At 37.8% G+C, this 19,047-nt stretch overlaps 1 protein-coding gene across 1 annotated transcript in view; it reads left to right on the top strand.

Annotated features, from left to right (window-relative positions):
- Positions 1-4,815: 4,815 nt before the first annotated feature.
- ATXN2L (ataxin 2 like) overlaps positions 4,816-19,047 on the top strand; it is a 1,992,254-nt gene continuing 1,978,022 nt past the window's right edge. Inside the window, exon 1 of the mRNA XM_044058577.1 lies at positions 4,816-4,954. Coding sequence (XP_043914512.1) covers positions 4,914-4,954 — 41 coding nt within the window. The 5' untranslated portion in view covers positions 4,816-4,913. The remainder of the gene's footprint in view (positions 4,955-19,047) is intronic.

Genomic DNA, 19,047 nt, shown 5'->3' on the forward strand with positions numbered 1-19,047 from the left:
GGAAAAAAGGAGTACTTGCAAGAGGAGCTCCAATAGTGATGGAAGATGAAAAAAAAAATAATAATAATGGAATATGCATAGTACTAAGGGGCTACTGGTTAGGGAGGAGGAGGATTACACTGGCATGCATATACATTCCACCTAAAACTGCTATAATGGAGCTTAAGAAAATTCTGGAAGAAATAATCAGTTTTCAGCAGGGAATATTACTTGTAGATGGAGACTGGAATTTGGTTTGCAACAGTGAAGATGTCTGGGGTGCCTAGAAGGGAAAATATAACAAAGGAGGGTAGATTTTTGAAGAAATTTATGAAAATGTTTGGAATGGAAGATGTGAATTCAGTTAGGAGTTCAGAGTGCATTTGCATATTATTAACCGAGATACAAAATCTGAGCTAGGCTAGATAGATTTTATATCTCACAGGAACATGTGCATTTAATTGAAGATCTTGAAATGCACCCAATAACTATTTCAGGGCATGTGCCAATAATCACTAAAATAAAAATGCAAGGTAATGAAAGAAAAATGAGACACTGGCCCTTTCCCAGCTATTGATTGAAAAGAGAGGAATTTAAAGAATGGGTTTTGGAATCAATTCAGGAACTATTACAGAAGATTTAGAGTTTTGTTCTGAAAATATAGCTAGGGAGTAAAATAAAATTAAAGTGGAGTTTAAAGCTATGGTTGAAATAAAAGAAAGGGAGATATGGTTAAGTAACAAGAATTATTTAGAGGGACTGATAAATGTTAAAGTATTGTAAAATAGGGGGAATCTGTCAGAACAAGAAAAGGAGCGACTGCAGAATACTAAACAAAAAATAAGGGATTACTTTGATAATATGCACGACTTTAGAGAAAGATTGATGTTAAGCAACTGTTTTTTTTTTTTTTTGATAATTCTCGAGCACAAGACATTTAGCACAACGATTCAGATAACAGAAAGTGGAAAGCGTTATCATCAAGCTTAGGGAGCCTATAACAAGGAAGATAACAGGAGATCCTGTAGAAGTATTGGAAATATTTTGGAAATTTTATGGAAGTTTGTATAAAGCAGAGAAATATGGAAATCAAAAAAAGGTATGAAAGGAAATATTTATGGAAGAATTAAATATGCCAATGTTAGAGGTAGATGAGGTTCAGTTACTGACAGGACAGGAGGATACAAGATAAAAATGGCTATGTATAACCAATCTACAGGAAAGTCTCCAGGAATAGATGATATTCCTGTGGACGTTTGAATGCTAGGCGGGAAAAAAACTTATGAAGATCTGGAAGGTTTTAACAGTATTTTAAGAGGAGAAGTACCAGCATCTTGGAAGAAGGTGGTGGCAAAGTAATACCTAAAGAGGGTAAAGATCCATCACATCCAACTTCATACAGGCCCATTTCAATACTAAACCATGATTGTAAAGTATTTATGTCTATAATGGCTAAAAGAATGGCAAAAGTAATACCAAAATTGATAGATATGGATCATTGTGGTTTTGTGGAGGGGAGGCAAACATTTGACAAAATTAGCAGAATATTGATGATCCAGAGGGAAGCAGAATGTAAGAAAATACCACTTTTATTTGTGGGTCTTGATCCAAAGAAAGCACTTGACAGAGTAGAATGGGACTTCATGAACAGGGCAATGGAAACAGTTGCTTTCCATGATACAATTATAAGGTTGATTAGAAGTATATATATGAGGGTTATGAGGCAAAAATTGAAGTGGGTGGGGTCCTCTCTAATGACTTCTGCTTGATTAGAGGAACCAGGCAGGGCTGTCTTAGAACCATTGACAAAGAAAATAAAGAACTCAGAAATTCAAGGATATAATTGGCATGGTAGTCAGGAAATGCTGGCTGTATTTGCAGATTAAATTATTTCATACATGACAAAACCAGAAAGGGACATTAGACTGTTGTGGAAGATTTTTAAGACAGTTTCAAATCTTCTCGGGATACAAAATTAATGTAGCTAAAACAAAGGCAGTAGTGGTAAATAATGTACCCACACATTAATTCATCCAACAATATCCATATTTATGGGGACATGATAAAAATGAAGTATTTATATTTAGGAGTATGGATTAGAAATGACTCTGTTGTGGCATCTAAGGATATGTAGGAAGAGACTAAACAGAAGATAGTACCAAAACTGAGAAACTGGAAGCTTTGTTATGTGGATATGGATACCAAGATACAAGCCATTAAAATGTTTTAGTCCCTTTAGTCTTATACACAGGTCAGGCATATTTTATCAACCAGAGGAGAAGCTGTGCATAGTAATTAAAAAAGAGTTGAATGATTTTATCTGGGAAGGGAAGACAGCAATGGGTCAAGTGGATTAAGCTGATACTTCCAGTAGAACAAGACAGACTAGGATTACCCAATTTGAGGGGTATTTTAGAGCAACAGAATTACGGCTCTTCTACATAGCACAAGCAGAAAACTATAATTCAAAGTAGAAAGGAATGACAATGATATGGGGGTGGGCTCAGGAAATAAGGAGAGATTAGGATGTTGAAGTTATTGGGAGAAAATAACTAGAAAAGGAAAGGTAATAGAATGGGAAGAGGCCAAGACTTTATTTGGACTGTAGGTTAGAAATTGCCTTCCCTATCAATGATTGATATCAAAGTATAGGCAAAGTGAAAGAAATGGAGGGGTCCTAAATGAAAGACCAGCACTGGTAGCATTTTAATAGAATCTAGAACAGAAGCTGCAGCTAAAAAGGAATAACCAGTAAAGCATATAAAATATTGCATGATAATCATAAGAATCAGTCAGAGGAGCTTAGAAAGGATTGGGAAGAGAGCTTGGATAAGCAATTCACAAAAGAGAGAATGGGGGAATGTATGTGTACTTTCTAAATATGCAACAAAGTGTAGAAAATGTGATATCTTTGCCTGGAAGTGTTTACTTAGGTATTTTTGTACCCCAAGTAGACTCCAAATAATTTTCCTCAGGTGGATAGCAAATGTTGGAGGTGTGGCTGGCAAGAAAGAGGTAGCTGGGAACATATTTTTGGGTGTGTAATGAGCTGGCAGACATTTGGGATTCCCTACAGACCACTCTGTCGGAGATGCTGGGTGAGCGAATTGGATTGACTGAAGAGATGATTTTTTTGAGCTATGATACAGAATCGGAATTGCCTAGCCATAGTAAAGCCTTGCTGATTCTAATTATGATGGCTGCCAAGAAAGCAATTACTAGAAAATAGAAATCAAAGTCTAGACCAACTTTACTAGAAGTAGTGAATATAGTAACAGGAATAAAAAAACTGGAATTGGGATTTTTAGAAAAATGAAGGAGCAATCTACATAGAAAAAATGAGAATTCTGGGAACAATATATGCAGAGAAGGAACAATGTTTAAGAGGAGAATTTGAATGAACCATATAATGCTTAAATGACAATGACTGGATAGATTTTAAGTGATCTATAATGTTTGCAACTACATTTGTTTTAATGATGTCTGTGATGTATAATGTTTGAAACTAAAGTGGCATTTTGTTTGTTTTTCATTTATGTTAATATAAGATTGCCTATGTCATATGTGATCATTTAATAAAGATGTTTGTTGAAAAAAAATTCCAATCTCTCATTATTTCTTGAGCTTCCCCGTTTCATCATCATCATCCCTCTCCACTTTGAATTATAGTTTTCTGCTTGTGCTAGGTTTAGGAGCCTTAACTGTGTAGCTTTGAAGTACACTCCAGATCAGGTAATCCCAATCCACCTTGTTCTTCTAGAAGAATTGGCTTATGCGATTTGACTCTTGCTGTCTTCCTCTCCCAGATAAAGTATTTCAGCTCTTTATTAATTGCTATCCACAACTTCTCTGGTTGATAAAAATATGCCTGACCTGTGGATAAAACTAAAGGGACTAAAACAGTTTAACTGCTGTATCTTACTATCCATATTCATATAACAAAGCTTCCATTTTCTCAGTTTTTGTATTATCATTTGTTTAGTCTCTTCCCACATATCCTTAACTTCCACACCAGAATAATTTTTAATCCATACTCCTAAATTCTTCATTTTATCTTGTCCCCAGCAATATGGATATTGCAGAACCAATTCATATGTGTGTACATAACTTACTGCTATTACCTTTGTTTTAGCTTCATTAAGTTTGTATCCAGAAAAGCTTTGAAACTGTTTCAAAATGTTCCACAACACTGTAATGTCTTTTTACTTGCATGTGTATTTTTGTTCCTTGCCCATACTTCAGAATATTTTGACAACAAATGCTGGGAGGTGTGATGGAACATTTTTTTTGGTGAGTATAATGAGATGACAGATTTAAAAACATTCCTTACCGAGTACTCTGTTCAGCTTAGTGTTAAGAGCCGATTGCCTAAATGTAGTAAGTTCTTATGAAGTTTAATTCTTTTGGCTGACAAAAAAGGGATTACTATTAAATGGAAAGCAAATTTTAAACCAACTATAACTGAAGTACTAAATATTGTAAATGAGGTAAAAGAATTGGAGGTGTAATCTTTAGAAAGGGGAGGGGCAAATTACATATAAATAAATGGAATTTGTGGGAACAATACAAACAGAATATTGTTTAGGAGAAGGAATGAAATTTCAGGGATGGCAGGACTTGAGCAATTTAACTGTTAAAAAATACATGTGTAATTTATAATGCATGAAATTTAAAAATGTTATGTTTTTTTTCATTCCTGTTTTTTTCCATGTCTGTTAATTTATGTGAATTAGTGTCTTAAGTGAAAAATTAGTGAAGGTGTTAAAAAAAATCAGATATTACTTCCAGGAAATGATTACAAATCTGAGACATTTATAATGTCATTAGTTTACAGAAGTAGAAAGAGAGGTATTGACATCAAAAATAAAGGAAACCGGACTAAAGAAGCAATGAAAAAAAAAGGAAAAACGACATAACATGGAGACCACCTGGTAATGATGGAATTCCAAAAGAAGTGTGGAAGAAAGAACAGAAGGTAATAAAAGTCTTGCTAGTACTTTTTGATAACACTTTCTGGGTTGGAGTGTGTGGTTTATATGAGAGGAAAGATCATCTTGATATCCAGGGTCATGCAGACCAATTTTGATTCTGCATGATAACTATAAAATGTTTATATCACTGGGAAACTTAATAGCAAAGATACTTGTGAGAATAATAGAAATGGACCAGTCTAGATTTATAGAAGGTAGGCAAATATTTTACAATATCAACCGAACCCTTGTGGTTGGAAATGATGCCTTGGACATTAATAATTTATTAATATTGATAGGTTTGGATGCTGAAAAAGCATCTGACAGAATGTGTTGGGAATTTATGAAAAGATGTTTTGAGGCCTTTGAGTTTCCAAAAACATGAGCAGCATTAATATTTAATATTACAGATTATCTTAAGCTAGCTGAAGTGTGGTAGTGAACTGTCTAAAGTGGTTACTTTTGTGAGAAGAACTAGGCAGTCTGGGATATCTCATTTTCCATTACTCTTTGCTTTTTATTTAGAGCAATTAGCCAGAGACAAAAGGCATTCAAACATAACTGGATATAAACAGAGAAATAATAATGAGAAAATATCCAGTTTTGCAGACAAGATGTTGTATGATACCAATCCCGAACATTATTAAAAAATTATAATTGACAAACTAAACTATTTTAGTAGTAAAGTGGGATATAAAGCAAATGAAAGAAAAGCAAAGGCTATAGTAACGAATTGTGCCCCAACACGAGTTGGCACAAAGCTAATGAATTATATCCCAAAATATGACTTTATATAGATACATTAGAGAATTTGGTTGTAATGGGATGTTGAGCAACTAAAGAAATGTAGGAAGAAACTACTAAAAAGATTATAAATTAGATAAGACAATGAAAAGCATTATTTATGGATGTTGATAAAATACAAGCGATTGAAGATATTTTGGTTCCACTGTTTCTATGTAGGTCAGGCTTATATGTGCATATGTGTGTTCCTGTTTGTCTGTGTGTATATATTCATGTATAAATGTGTCTCAGTGAAGAGATCATATATGGAAGAATATGGAAAAGGAAAGTAAGTTTTTTTTTTCTATGATAAAAGACAGAGTATAAGATACAGGATCTGAATTGCCTAGCCATAGTAAGGCCTTGTTAATTTTAATTTTGGTGGCTGCCAAAAAAAAACAATTAATGGAAAATGGAAATCAAAGTCTAAACTGACCATACTTGAAGTAGTAAAAAGAACAGGAGGTGTGATCTTAAGAAAGGAGTAGGAATAAATTGCATAGAAAAAAATGCCCCCCACCTAGTTTGGTTGTACATTGTCCTGTTTCTGTTAAGAGGGTAAGTAAGTAGTTTTTTACGTTCTGGAAAGGGTTAGTTATTGGTGTTCTAAGTGTGCTTGTCTATGGTTTAAGATTTAGTACGTTGAAATTCATCATTGTAAGCTGTCGGTGAAATGGGAGTCATTCAAATGAGTTGTCATTCAAAATAAATTTTGGTCAATTGTCGGTCAAATGGGTGTCAGTCAAATGAGTTTTAGGTCAAGTGAAGCAGACGCATATACATACATATATGTAGTTATGTATAAAAAATGAGTGCTATAGGAGTTATTGCTGTACGCATTTTATCATGTGCTGAAAAGCTGTTTTTTTTTTTTTTTTTATCGTGGTACAGTTTGTAGAATTATGTAATGGACAATGTTCATTACATCAACTGTTACATAATTCCAAATCTTTTCCTTTTACTTTGTGTTTGTGCAGCTGTGGAATTAGTGTATTTAATTTCCAGGGTGTAGTGACAGACTCCCTCCTCCCATTTTCAGGAGGTGTGGGGGCAAAAATGACCCTCATGTAAAAATTTATTTTTTTTTCTTTTTGTAATCACAAATATAACCTATTGATTTACATTTGTGGTTACATTTTTGTTGATTTTTATTTGTGATGAATAGCATTCTCCAATGCGTTTTTTTTTTGTTGTTATGTTTTGCGTTTCAGTGAAACTCACTGTCGATTATTCATTATAAAGTTATATATAGTAATATGGTGGACACAGAATTAAATGTAAAGAACATTTGGAAAAGAAAGAAGAAAGAACTGAGATTTTTGAGATTAGATGATAAAAAGAGATGAAGTAATAAAATGGAATCTAGACAAACTTTTGGGTTATTCAACTCAGATCAACTTACATTTGCAGGTGTAATGATAAAGTTCAAGGAAACCATGCATAGGTTGAATAGTAATGTTAAATGGCAAATACTAGATTTTTATAATTGTAAATGGAGCCACCTATACTGAGTCAGAAGATATAACAAACCTCCTGGCTGATAAATTCAGCTCCAACTTTACCCCTCTATCCCCTCAACCTTCCATCAGGAAATGTAATCAAATATAACTCCCCCCTACTATCAATAGGGAACAGGTCCTTCATGCTCTCTCCAAGACCAAGAACACTGCATCAATGGGCCCAAACAGTATCCCAGGATGCCTTCTAAATAGCATGAAACATGACCTAGCAGTGCCTCAGGAATTACTATTTAACTGTATCCTCCAAACAGCCTTCATGTCAAATGAATGGAGAAAGGCAACAGTCATTCATCTGCATAAAAGTGGACCATCTACAGACCCTGGAAACTACGGACCCATAAGTCTCACTAGTCTTATATATGTAAAGCCATTGAAAGAATTATAGAGATGATCAATCAAAATATAGTAAACCTCCAGACATTGGACCCAACTCAGTTTGGTATTGTCAAGGGCAGATCATGCCTACTCAACCTGGTGGACTTCTCTGAGAAGGTCACCAAAGCAATGGATGAGGGCAGAATCGTTCACACTACCTACCTTGACTTGTCCAAGGCATTTGACACAATACATTGGGCATTGTTGACAAACTCAAGAAGTTAGGTACAAAGCCATATGTCACCTATTGGATAGCAAACTGGCTCACATACAGGACCCAGGACGTTAGAACTGTAGAGTCTAGCTCTATAAATGGGCCAGTCACAAGTGGAGTCCCTCAAGGATCAGTCCTTGAACCACTCCTTTTTGGCATTTACTTCTCAGAGGTCAACGCCAATGTCATTGATCTCTGGCTGACTAAATTTGCAGATGATTGCAAATTAGGAGAGGTCATTGACTCTCACACTGATGCATGTTCTCCAGGATGGGATGACACAGACAAACAACTGGTGTCAGAGCCATGGGCTAAAACTAAATGCTGAAAAATGCATAATAGTATCCCTTGGCAAGTCATCCATCCCTGGTAACTATCATATTGACACTGTACCTGTTGGAGCTGACCCAGTTCTCAGGGACTTGGGGACATGCATAGATAGTAAACTAGCCTTTGACCATCACGTCTCTGCAGTAGTGAGTAAATCATTCTATGTTTCACAGCTTATAAACAAAAAGTATGGCATCTAAGTTCAAGGAAGTCATTGTTCCACTGTATTTGGCATTCATCAGACATGTCATTGAGTACAGTGCCCCCTTTGGTGTGTACCTAACCAGGCATATCCAACATTTGGAATGTCCATAGAGGTTCCTCACTAAAAGAATACAGGGTGTCAGTAAAATGTCATATGCAGACCCCCTCAAGACCCTATCCCTGTATTCTGTCTCCTACAGACTTTTGAGGGGAGATCTATGCCTGGCATATAGGGCATTGTCAGTCCCCACTGTGGTGGACCTCCTGCAGATCCACAAAACAAACAGCACCAGAATTATCCGTTCTAAAGACTTAAACCTTGCCTGTGATATAAATAGGACATGCTGGAAAGATAGTACACTGTCTATGGAACTGGCTCCCCATCCATGTGAAGTAGAGTTCCTCCATAACCCAATTCAAGTGTAACTTGGACAACTGGATGGGAAACTGGAAAGTCATCCTTGATTTTACACCTGTGTCTCTAATGGACCCAGGAAACCAATAAATGGTTCATCTCCCAGGCCCGTGCTTACACTTATCAAGGGTATCATAACTTGTCAGAGATTTGGGATGCATGGCTAGGCTTTAAAAGGCCCTTGTGGTCATTAGGTTCATAGGTGTTTACTAGGCTATGAACCTATAGGCCCAGAACACAAACGACGGACTGGTAAAGAGCAATAAGTAGAGCATATATATTAGTAAAATTAGCATAGAATGAATAATTAAATAGTACTTATGATCAATTGAAGGAAATATCCCTTAACCCTAGATTTGAAACTTAATTGAGAAAATGTAGCTATTTTTTATACACATGTTCCCACAAAGATTTCTGTACCCCTATTAGACTTGAAAAAATTTTCCTGAAGACAAGAAGCATATATTGGAGATGTGATACTTCAGAAGGAAGTTCCTGGCAACATGTTTTTGAAATGTAAAACATTGCATCAGTACAAAAATAACTTAAATAATATAGTAAGTTTTGTACTTGGAAGAGAATTACTCTCCAAACATGATGTTTTTGTTCAGTTGGGGTAAAATGCCATGTACTAAAGAGGTGAAAGCATTGCGATATTTAGTGTTGATAATGGCTTAAAATGCTATACACTTGGAAATGGAAATCCAAACAAGCCGTCAGTAACAGAGTTGAAAAGATGACAGCAGAGATTAAAAATATGAAACCGAGAACTATCAGAGATCAGAAACTGAAAGAACTCCATAGTAAAAATAAATAAATGGGGTGTAGGAGATTCTGTAAAGGAAAATGAGTTTGAAGAGGACTTTGACATGGAATGGAGTATGCAAAATGTATATCTATTTAATAAAATAGACTGCAGTACAAAGTGTGAAGTCTCTGGTCCAATTGTTAAGGCTTGTAATATAGTGAAAGTAAAACAGTGTAATTGCCACTTGACTCATGATTTCAAATTATATTCTAAATAGTTAACTTTTAACTATTTTTGTTTAAGGAGCAATTTTAAATCAAATTTGGGATTAAGACTAACTGTAATAGTTGATTGTGATATTTGGATTTACGTGCTTAACAATGGCAAATTATTTATAGTAAGATGTAATTTCTGATTGTTTGATACAGGGCTTGTTTATTAGTATTGTATAGACATACAATTATAAAATGGTTATATCAGCAATCAGTACTGAATTAAGGAGTTTACCATGCATGGCGATTGCACAGTATGTAGCAAATTAAGCTGACTTAAATAGTACAAACAGAAGACCAGACACTACCTGAAAAGCCACTGGAAGCAGGTTTTTGAAGAAGGAGAGCATGAATAATATTAAAATAAAATATTAATAATTGTATAAAGATATCACCAGTTAAGAGGCCCCATTCTTTGCTGGATATTACATCATCTTGAAGGAAATGTCTCTGTTATGGTGTTGTGCTTGGTTCTGAATCCATGTTGTCTGTCAGTTAGTATGCAGTAAGTTTGAATGTTTACTTGTATTTGATAGTGAAATAGTTTTTTGAAAAAAATGTAATCTGGTGTATGTTGAAAATGAATCTGAAATCATTGAGAGAGAGAGATGGGGTTATTGATCTTTGGGAACAGTATTATAAATGAGTGGAACAATGTTGAGTAGAGAGAGAGAGTAAAAATAAATGTTAAGTAATTGCTGAAGAAAGAGCTAACTGGGAACATATGTTTTGGGAGTGTAATGAGTCAGCAGACTTTAACAGCTCCCATCAGAGTATTCTATCAGAAATAGTGGGCCAGCAAATGCATCTAATACAGGATCTGAATTGTCTAGACACAGTAAGGCCATGTTAAATTTAATTATGGTGGCTGCCAAAAACAATTACTAATTAATTGAAATCAAAGTCTAAACCAACTGTGTTTTAAGTATTCAGCATTGTAACAGATAAAAGAACTGGAATTGAGATCTTTAGAAAAGGGCAGGAGCAAATTACATAGAAAAATGGAAATTCTGGGAACAATATATTCTGAATAATGCTTTGGAGGAGAAGTAAAGGGAGGTAGTATTTAATTTATGTACTGTTGGATTGATGATAATTATACAAACAAATATATATGATTTATAATGTTTGCAACAAGGGAATATGCTAATATTTGTTTTCTTTTTTATAAATGTATGTTTACTTATGTCTTAAGTGATAATTCAGTAAAGATGTTAAAAATAAATGTAATTCTTCTGCATAAAATTTCAGACCCATACTAGAGTGACGTCATGTGCAGTGTATGATAAAATGGTTTAGAGATATATTATTTTTTCCAGCTCCGTCATACTCTACCAGCTCCTTATTTAACTGCCCATGAGTTTTGTGCACTGGAGAGGCTCTCCTTTAGGCACTTCATATTGTATGTGAGGAGGACCTTAGAGGAAGTATTATTGGCCCCTCATTATGCCAGCTTGATTTATAGCAGCTGGAAGTCATTCTACATAGAAAGCAGAGCTGTTTCTAAGCCTGGAATCCAGAACATCAGCTTACCTGCCCCTTTGCTAATAACTTCTCAGATTTTTGACCCTCTAACGCAGATACTCCCTGCACTGCTGGGATATCCAATGTTGGCCTTCATAGGCTACATCTTCAGGCTACCAGTTTCTAATTCCCTCCAGTTACCATGGTTAGACCTCAGGTGCAGATTCCCTAACAAGTAGGGCTGTAATGGTGATCTAACAGCAGTCATATAGCCATGATATGGACATTTGCGTGCTAGCTTCCCAAGCACCAGGTAACCTAGAATTAGGATAGCCAATGCCACACTCCCTTATCCATTTCTAGTCTTCTCAGATGTTAGACTCTGCAGTGCCATAGCACTAACTGATGAGCCCATGGTGGCTTGTGTGACATCTACTCCACAGACACTTGACTGTATGCCATCAAGCATCATTGCCTAAAGTCATCTATCACCTATGTACCAATCAGTGTTACTCTGATTCAGACTTGGGCATTTCTGGCACACCTCACTGCACATCTTCTTGGTCTTTCAACGGTGAACTCTGCAAAGGTATAGCATAACTAGATCTCTAATAAGGCTGGATATGACCTGAAGAAGAATTTGGGGTAAGATTCAGCTGCCACACCATGTCAGTCTTTGTCTCAGCAACCCTTGCCAGATGCATGGCCTTCAGGCTTGCAGCAGGTGAAGACTCAATCCATCACTTCTTGGCCACATCTAGTAAGAGGATGGACTCCTTTTATTTGGATACTCGTATACCAAAAGGAAAAATGGTTGGATAAATAAACTATTCCTGACAAAAGACCACTGGATTGTCCATATGGTATTGTTTAACAGGGGAGCATGAATAAAAGGGGGGTAATTCCCTGCCTTCTTCACCTAACATCTTAGGTTTAGCAATGTCCTGTGGTACTGCAACATGAAACAGACAGACAAGACCTTGGATGTCCCCTGAACATGTACAGAAGAAGACTAGTTGGGCCTTGGAGCAAATTGAATATTTCTTATGGTAATTGATACCTTTCAGAATCTAGTTATTTGGAGTAGATTTATTTTCCAGTGAAAATGGATCATAGCTCCTCCCCCTGCCAGCAGAAATTCCTTTTATGGAGGAGGATCCTAAGTCTGACCCAACCGTGTAGGTTGCAGCATTGAAAAGAAACCCCTGTTCTCGGACTTGCATACTCCATCCCTTGGATGTGGATCATGTAAGGAAATGGGTATGTTCTTGGTTTCTTCACTGTGTGTGAGGATACTGAACAAAGGCATACGTGTAATGTTTGCCCAGCAGGACTTCTTAGACAAGGCAGCTGCATGATTCTGAAACTAAGGAATACCTGCAGACTTAGGTAACAGATGGGTACCTCAAAAGTCCTCATCTGTGATGTAGCCAAAGTAATATCCACAGTTGAGGAAAGATGCTTGACATCATATTATCTGTCCTGCTTATTCCTTATGGTCATCACTTAGGACAGCACAATGTTCACTTCAGATGTAACTTTTGGGAGAGGCTACAGTCTGAAGTGCATGAGCACATCAAAAATATGAAGGAAAAGGCACAGATCCTTTCCACGGTAGGATGATAACTCCGCTTACATCGTAGGGCACATTTTACATCCCACTAAAGTGAAGACTGTGGTCAAGCTGAAACCTGCAGGGCTGTCAGCAGCTGTCTGGCCAATTGATCTGTCCTTGCTACCAGCAGCAGGAACGCAAACTACTTTTGTGTTTTTTCACACTGGCAACAGGGTGGTAGAGATATTCTGCTTTTGGTGATATCATAGCTGCTTTGAAACCAGAGCAAGCATCTCTTATGTTAGGATATAGTTGGGGGAAATTTCCTTAAGCACTAATATCAGGAAGTCTATCATAGAGGATGCACTGGCCAGGGAGTTTATCAACATATTTTACCCATTCCACAGGTTTATAGACTGCTACCAGGCAATGGACCAGTGAAACCTTTTGAAATCTAGCTAAAGCAGTCTCACTGATACACCCAGTGAGATAATCCACCGTCTGTAGGAGCTAGGCTGCTAGGCCTGAGGTAAATCTGTAGTTTCCCATCCATTTATCCGTTAGAGATTTGAAAATAATGGGGGATCTGCTTTACCTTACAGAACGTTTATTCCAAAGGTTGGTAACTCTTTGGGGGAGATATCTTCAGCAGTCACCTTGTTTGATATTTTCGGCAGATAAGTACCCCTTCAGAACTTTCATTCCATATTTCTGTGAAAAGTTGTTGTTACTGCTTATGTCTTGGAGAAAGAGAAAGGAGCTGCGTGAATGGCAGATTCCATACAGAGATTCATACACAGCTTGTGTACTATTGGTTTATCATTTACCCAAAAGTGATTAGAGGAATTCACTGAATACATTTAATCTGTACTTAGATAACTGACAGCTTAAGGCCCTTGCCAAAGTGAAGATGGACTCGTGCTGGAACCTCAGGCATCCTACTTCCGAATGACAAGAAAAAAAATTAAAGACGTCTTTGAAATGGCTTCTGATGCATCCTGTCTTCCCAGGCCCTCAACGGATGAGTCTTAATAGCCATATTGGAGTACTTGGACTGTTAGTCTGCTTCTTTCAATGCCTCTGGTGCCTCTCCTGAGGATGTCCCTAAGGGTCTGGAGTCTAGTGTGTCCTCCAGGGGCAGATTTGTGCATACCTCTGAGAAGGAAGGACTGTGAATGGTAATCTCAAAAGAATCTTTGTAAGAATGTTTTTGCTTTGCAAAAGGTCTTTTTAAGGTCTTTCAGTCATTCAGGGTGCCTCACCAGCTTCTTCTCATTTACAAAGGAAGAGATTTCCCTCATATAATCAATCTCAATCTGTTATACTTTTTTTTTTTATCCTTGTTGACCAGGTTAGTCCCTCTAAGCGTGTAGCCTCTTAGCCTCTTTTCAGGGGAGACTTGGGTTGGTATTTATACTACTTGGGGAAATTTGGTCAGGGCATCTGGGAACTTCCCTTACCCTTTTTCAGTAGGTACCATGGAATCCTTTAGATGCACCCGAGCCAACTCAAGCAGATGGGGCCTCAGTTTAACATCTCATCTGAACAGAAAGTTGTGCTGGATTGTGCCTCTCAAATGTCTTCCCTGAATCCCTGGAGTCAGAATCTAAAGAAAATATTTCTTCAGATTCTGCAGTAGAAGAAAATTCATTTCCTGACACCATACAGAGCATGAAAGACCTATTCCAGTGGGAACAAAAAGGAAAGTCTAAACACAAAGGAAGTCTCTGGCTATTCCTCCTGTCATTTGGGGTATTAGATGATGCCTTTAATGCTCTACGTGTTCAACCAAGGCTATAACTCATACCATACTTTTCGGCCATGTAACCTGGACCGGAACACTAAAGGCAGAGGTGTGTCCATATTCATTAAGGATATCCACACCTCCAGGCTAGTTGCTCGGCATAATGCAGCCGAAGTTATCCAAGTGCAGCTAACGCTGGGCAAAACTGCAATCCAAATTGTAGCTTGCTACAGATCCCCCACCATGCCCAAGGATTCCCACTCCTCTTTTCTTGATGTACTGGAAAATGTTAGGGTTCAACCAAACACCCTAATAATGGGCATTTCAACTACCCCACCATTAACTGGGAAAACTACTCATGTACCAACCCCTTCACTCAACGCTTTCTGAAATTCATAAACTCCTATACCCTGGATCAACTTATCCACACCCCCACCAGGGGCAACAATATCCTAGATCTAGTCATTACCAACATGAGTGACCGGTGTTTCACACCTGAAGTCAATGCCTCATTGGTCCGATCCTACCATAAGGTAATTACCCTTGATGTCCACATCCTGCCCCCACCCCCCATTAAGGAAACCACAGTAAAAAATTTCTCCAAAGCCAGAAGTGGTGAACTTCATGACACCCATGCAGATGGACAATACAGTTACGACTACTGAATCCCACACAGTTGCACTTTATAAGCACTTACACGAGTGCATGGATTGTGCTATCCCAAACAGAACCAAGATGCTATCCTCCAAAAAAAGGAAGCCAATCTGGTGGTTCCCTGCCATAAACAATCTGTACAACAGAAGGAAGAAATTGTTGCAAAAGAAAGTAAAATCCCATGAGTGGAGGAGCTCCCTGGTCAGCCTCAGTAAGAAGCTGCGATCCCTGATAAAATCCTCCAAAGCTAGTTAGGAAAACAAAATTGCCACTGATTCTAAAGACGACCACAAAGCATTCTATAGCTATGTCAAGAATCTCAGTGGCAACACTCAGATCTGCTCTGAGTTACAGCACAATGGCACTAAATATACAGACCCAACTGATATTGCCAACATCCTGGTAGATAGTTTCAGTGCTATCTTTACCCCCCCCCTCACCCCCAAAGAGCCCATCTCTATACCGGAAGAATGCAAAGTTCCTGTAATCACGGCTGCACAGGTAAAAAACACACTCTCCAAAGCCAAGAACACAGCATCCATGGGACCAGACAACATCTCAGGCTGCATTCTACACCAACTACAGAATGAACTGGCACCCCTCCTAAGTACCATGCTCATTCATAGCCTCACCTCAGGCTTTGTGCCTGCTGAATGGCAGACAGTGATTGTTATCCCACGCCTGACGAGCCTGGTCTGCAAGGCCATGAAACGTATCATCATGGAACTTATAAACAGACATTGGTAATCTCCAAACTCTCAACCCCACCCAGTTCGGGTTTGTAAAAGGCAGATCATGTCTCCTAAACTTGATAGACTTCTTTGAAGCAGTCACCAAAGCTGTAGATGAGGGTAAGGTGGTTCACACAGCCTATCTAGATCTTGCCAAGGCTTTCAATACCATCCATCACTCTGGAATTATAGATAAACTCATTAAACTAGGTATAAATCCCTAGGTCACAAGATAGGTTGCCAACTGGCTCACTGACAGAACCCACACTGTGAAAGTAGCAGATTCCAAATCAGACTTCAGACCAGTGACAAGTGGAGTACCACAGGGTTCAGTCCTGGGTCCTCTCCTGTTAGCCTGTACTTCAGAGAAATAGATACCAAACACAGAAGGTCTTTGGTTAATGAAGTTCGCAGATGACTGCAAACTAGGAGCCATAATCGAAACTCCTAACTATGTGGACATCCTACAAAAGGGCCTCAGTGAGACAGATGCCTGGTGTCAAAGCCATGACCTCAAGCTCAATGCTAAAAGTGCATTGTCATCCCCTTTGGTAAAAACTCTGTACCCATGAACTACAACATAGGCGGTAGTATACTTAACACTGAAAGTGTGATAAGAGACCTTGGGACACAGGTGGACAGTAGTCTCTCCTTTGATAATCACATCACCACAGTAGTCAGGAAATCCTTCTACGTGGTGCACCTCATCACAAAAGGTTTCTCATCCAGAAAGAGGTCATTGTTCCCCTCTACTCATCACTCATTAGACCCATTGTAGAGTACAACGCCCCTTTTGGTATGTACCTCACAAGACATCTACAACAACTGGAAAGGCCACAGAAATACCTCACAAGGAGGATTACCAGCCTCAAACAGATGCCCTATGCAGACCGTCTCAAAAAACTCCAGCTTTACTCTGTCGCATATTGCCTACTCAGAGGTGATCTCTGCCTAAAATACAAAGCTATGTCAAACTCAGAGCTGTTGGACATGCTCCACTTAAAGAAGTCCCAATCCCTCTGAGCTACACACTCTAGGGACTTAAACCTTGTCACCACAATAAACAGAACATGCTGGAGGGATAGATTCCTGTCCCAGAGACTTCCCATACTCTGGAACAAACTACCTATCTATATCAAACAAAGCTCCTCATTAGTACTCTTCAAGAAAAATCTTGATGATTGGATGGGAAATAGGAAATTCACCCCGGGGATCACTTCTGTGGCTCTGCTTGACAGTGGCACAGGAAAATAATTTTCTTGACTGGCAAAAGCCAGGGTACATTTTTGGCTGGGTTTGTATAGGCCCTAGGGCCGATAGCCTAGTACCTACCTATGAACCTGACAGTCAGGCTCCTACACCTAAGAATGAGACTGGCTTTACAAGATGCCTCATATATTTCTTTTCTGTAACCCTGTAGCTAACCCATCTGTTATTTATTTATGTATGTATGTATGTAGTCATACATTGTGTTTAACTGGGATAGTCCATTGGAGCTAAAGCCCATTATTAGAGGACGCTTAGTGAGAAAATCTCAAGAATGTACCTTTTTTGAATTGATGAACAGCCACAACAAGCAAGTTAATTACATAAGCAACACAAAGTACATACAATGTAGATTACGTAAGTGAGATGCAGCATTTAGCTTGAGTAATTCATTGTGTATATTGGCTCAGATGTATCAACTAGGCAAGGCATAGTTGAAACAGTGGATTGACCATTAGCATATGAGATGGACAGTGTGTGACAGGAATGTAGAGAGAGAGAGGAGAAGGGTGGAAGAAACTGGAGTATCAGACATAGTATATTTGGAAGTGAGGGTGGAATAGGGTTGAAAAAAAAGTTGAATGGTAAGAAGAAGTGAGATGAAAGATAAGAAGTAAGAGGGTATGGAAATAATATTGGGATAGATATGTGATCTAGGATTGGAAGGGATGTCTTTCTGGAGATGGAGGGTTGCAGTACTGTAGCAATTAAGTAGATGGAGTAGCCAGGTATATAGGCATAGGCATATCCATTTAGAGGCAATTTTTTTTTTTTAGTTGAGCGAGGAAAATGTATACTTTAATTTCATTCCGAATGGGTGGTGGGATAGTGTTCCATAGTTTTGTACCTTCTTAAATATTGTTTTGACCTGAAAAGCATGCCTAGCTTTTTCTGTTTTTTTTTAAGTTATATATTCTGTCTGTTTGTCAAACGTGAGTTTATTATCAATAATAACTCCAGGAAGCTTGGCATTTATTAATTCTTCATTTAGAGTATTGTTAGTGGATGTAATATTGCTCTCACCTGGACTGCATAGTAGTAGTTTGGTTTTATTTGGGCTGAGAATTAATTGTGAGTCTATAATCCACTTTACAAATTTTAGCACGTTTTACTGTGTTGCATCTTGCAGGTTTTGTAAGGAATTGGCTGAGCAAATTATTATAGAGTAATTTTAATATTGTATTACGGTTCTTGTATGTATTGTAGTATAGATATTAATGAAAATACTGAAGAAAAAAAGGGACAAAAAAAGATCTCTGCAGGGATCCAATGTTAGTCTGTAGAAAGTTTGAGAATGTTTGTGTCCGTTGACTGTTTGGTATCCGTCTGAGAGGTTGTTATTAAACCATGTAGGAGTTTTGAGAATGAGTTTCATTTTGGATAGTCTTTGAAGGTCTAAAATGTGAGATACAGTGTCAAAAGGTGTATTTCACATTTTACGTTTCAAAAGCAGTCCCTCCCAATAAAATCTCTTTACCATCATTAATCCTATACCCTCAGACAAGGATGACAGAGCTTTTGACAGTTGCAGAAAGAAAGTTTATACATCTTCCTCCCTAGCTTTCAGAACAGTTAATTGCCATATATGAATAAGATGGTTAAAACATGAACCACAACCAACAGTTGACACCCAAAACAGGGCAAAAGTTCATCCTTAAGTGAAAAATGAATAAGATGGGTGTTAGGTAACCTTCTTGACATTAAATCCTCACAACATTCCATGATTTCCTCAGTCACACAAGTCACTAAACATTCTCTAAAATGTAGATGCTATCTCCAGATCTGTAGCAACTGGCTCAATTATGAACATATACATATGGCTA

Source organism: Protopterus annectens, chromosome 16.part0, assembly GCF_019279795.1.
Source record: "Protopterus annectens isolate FY-2018-M chromosome 16.part0, PAN1.0, whole genome shotgun sequence".
NCBI lineage: Eukaryota > Metazoa > Chordata > Ceratodontiformes > Protopteridae > Protopterus > Protopterus annectens.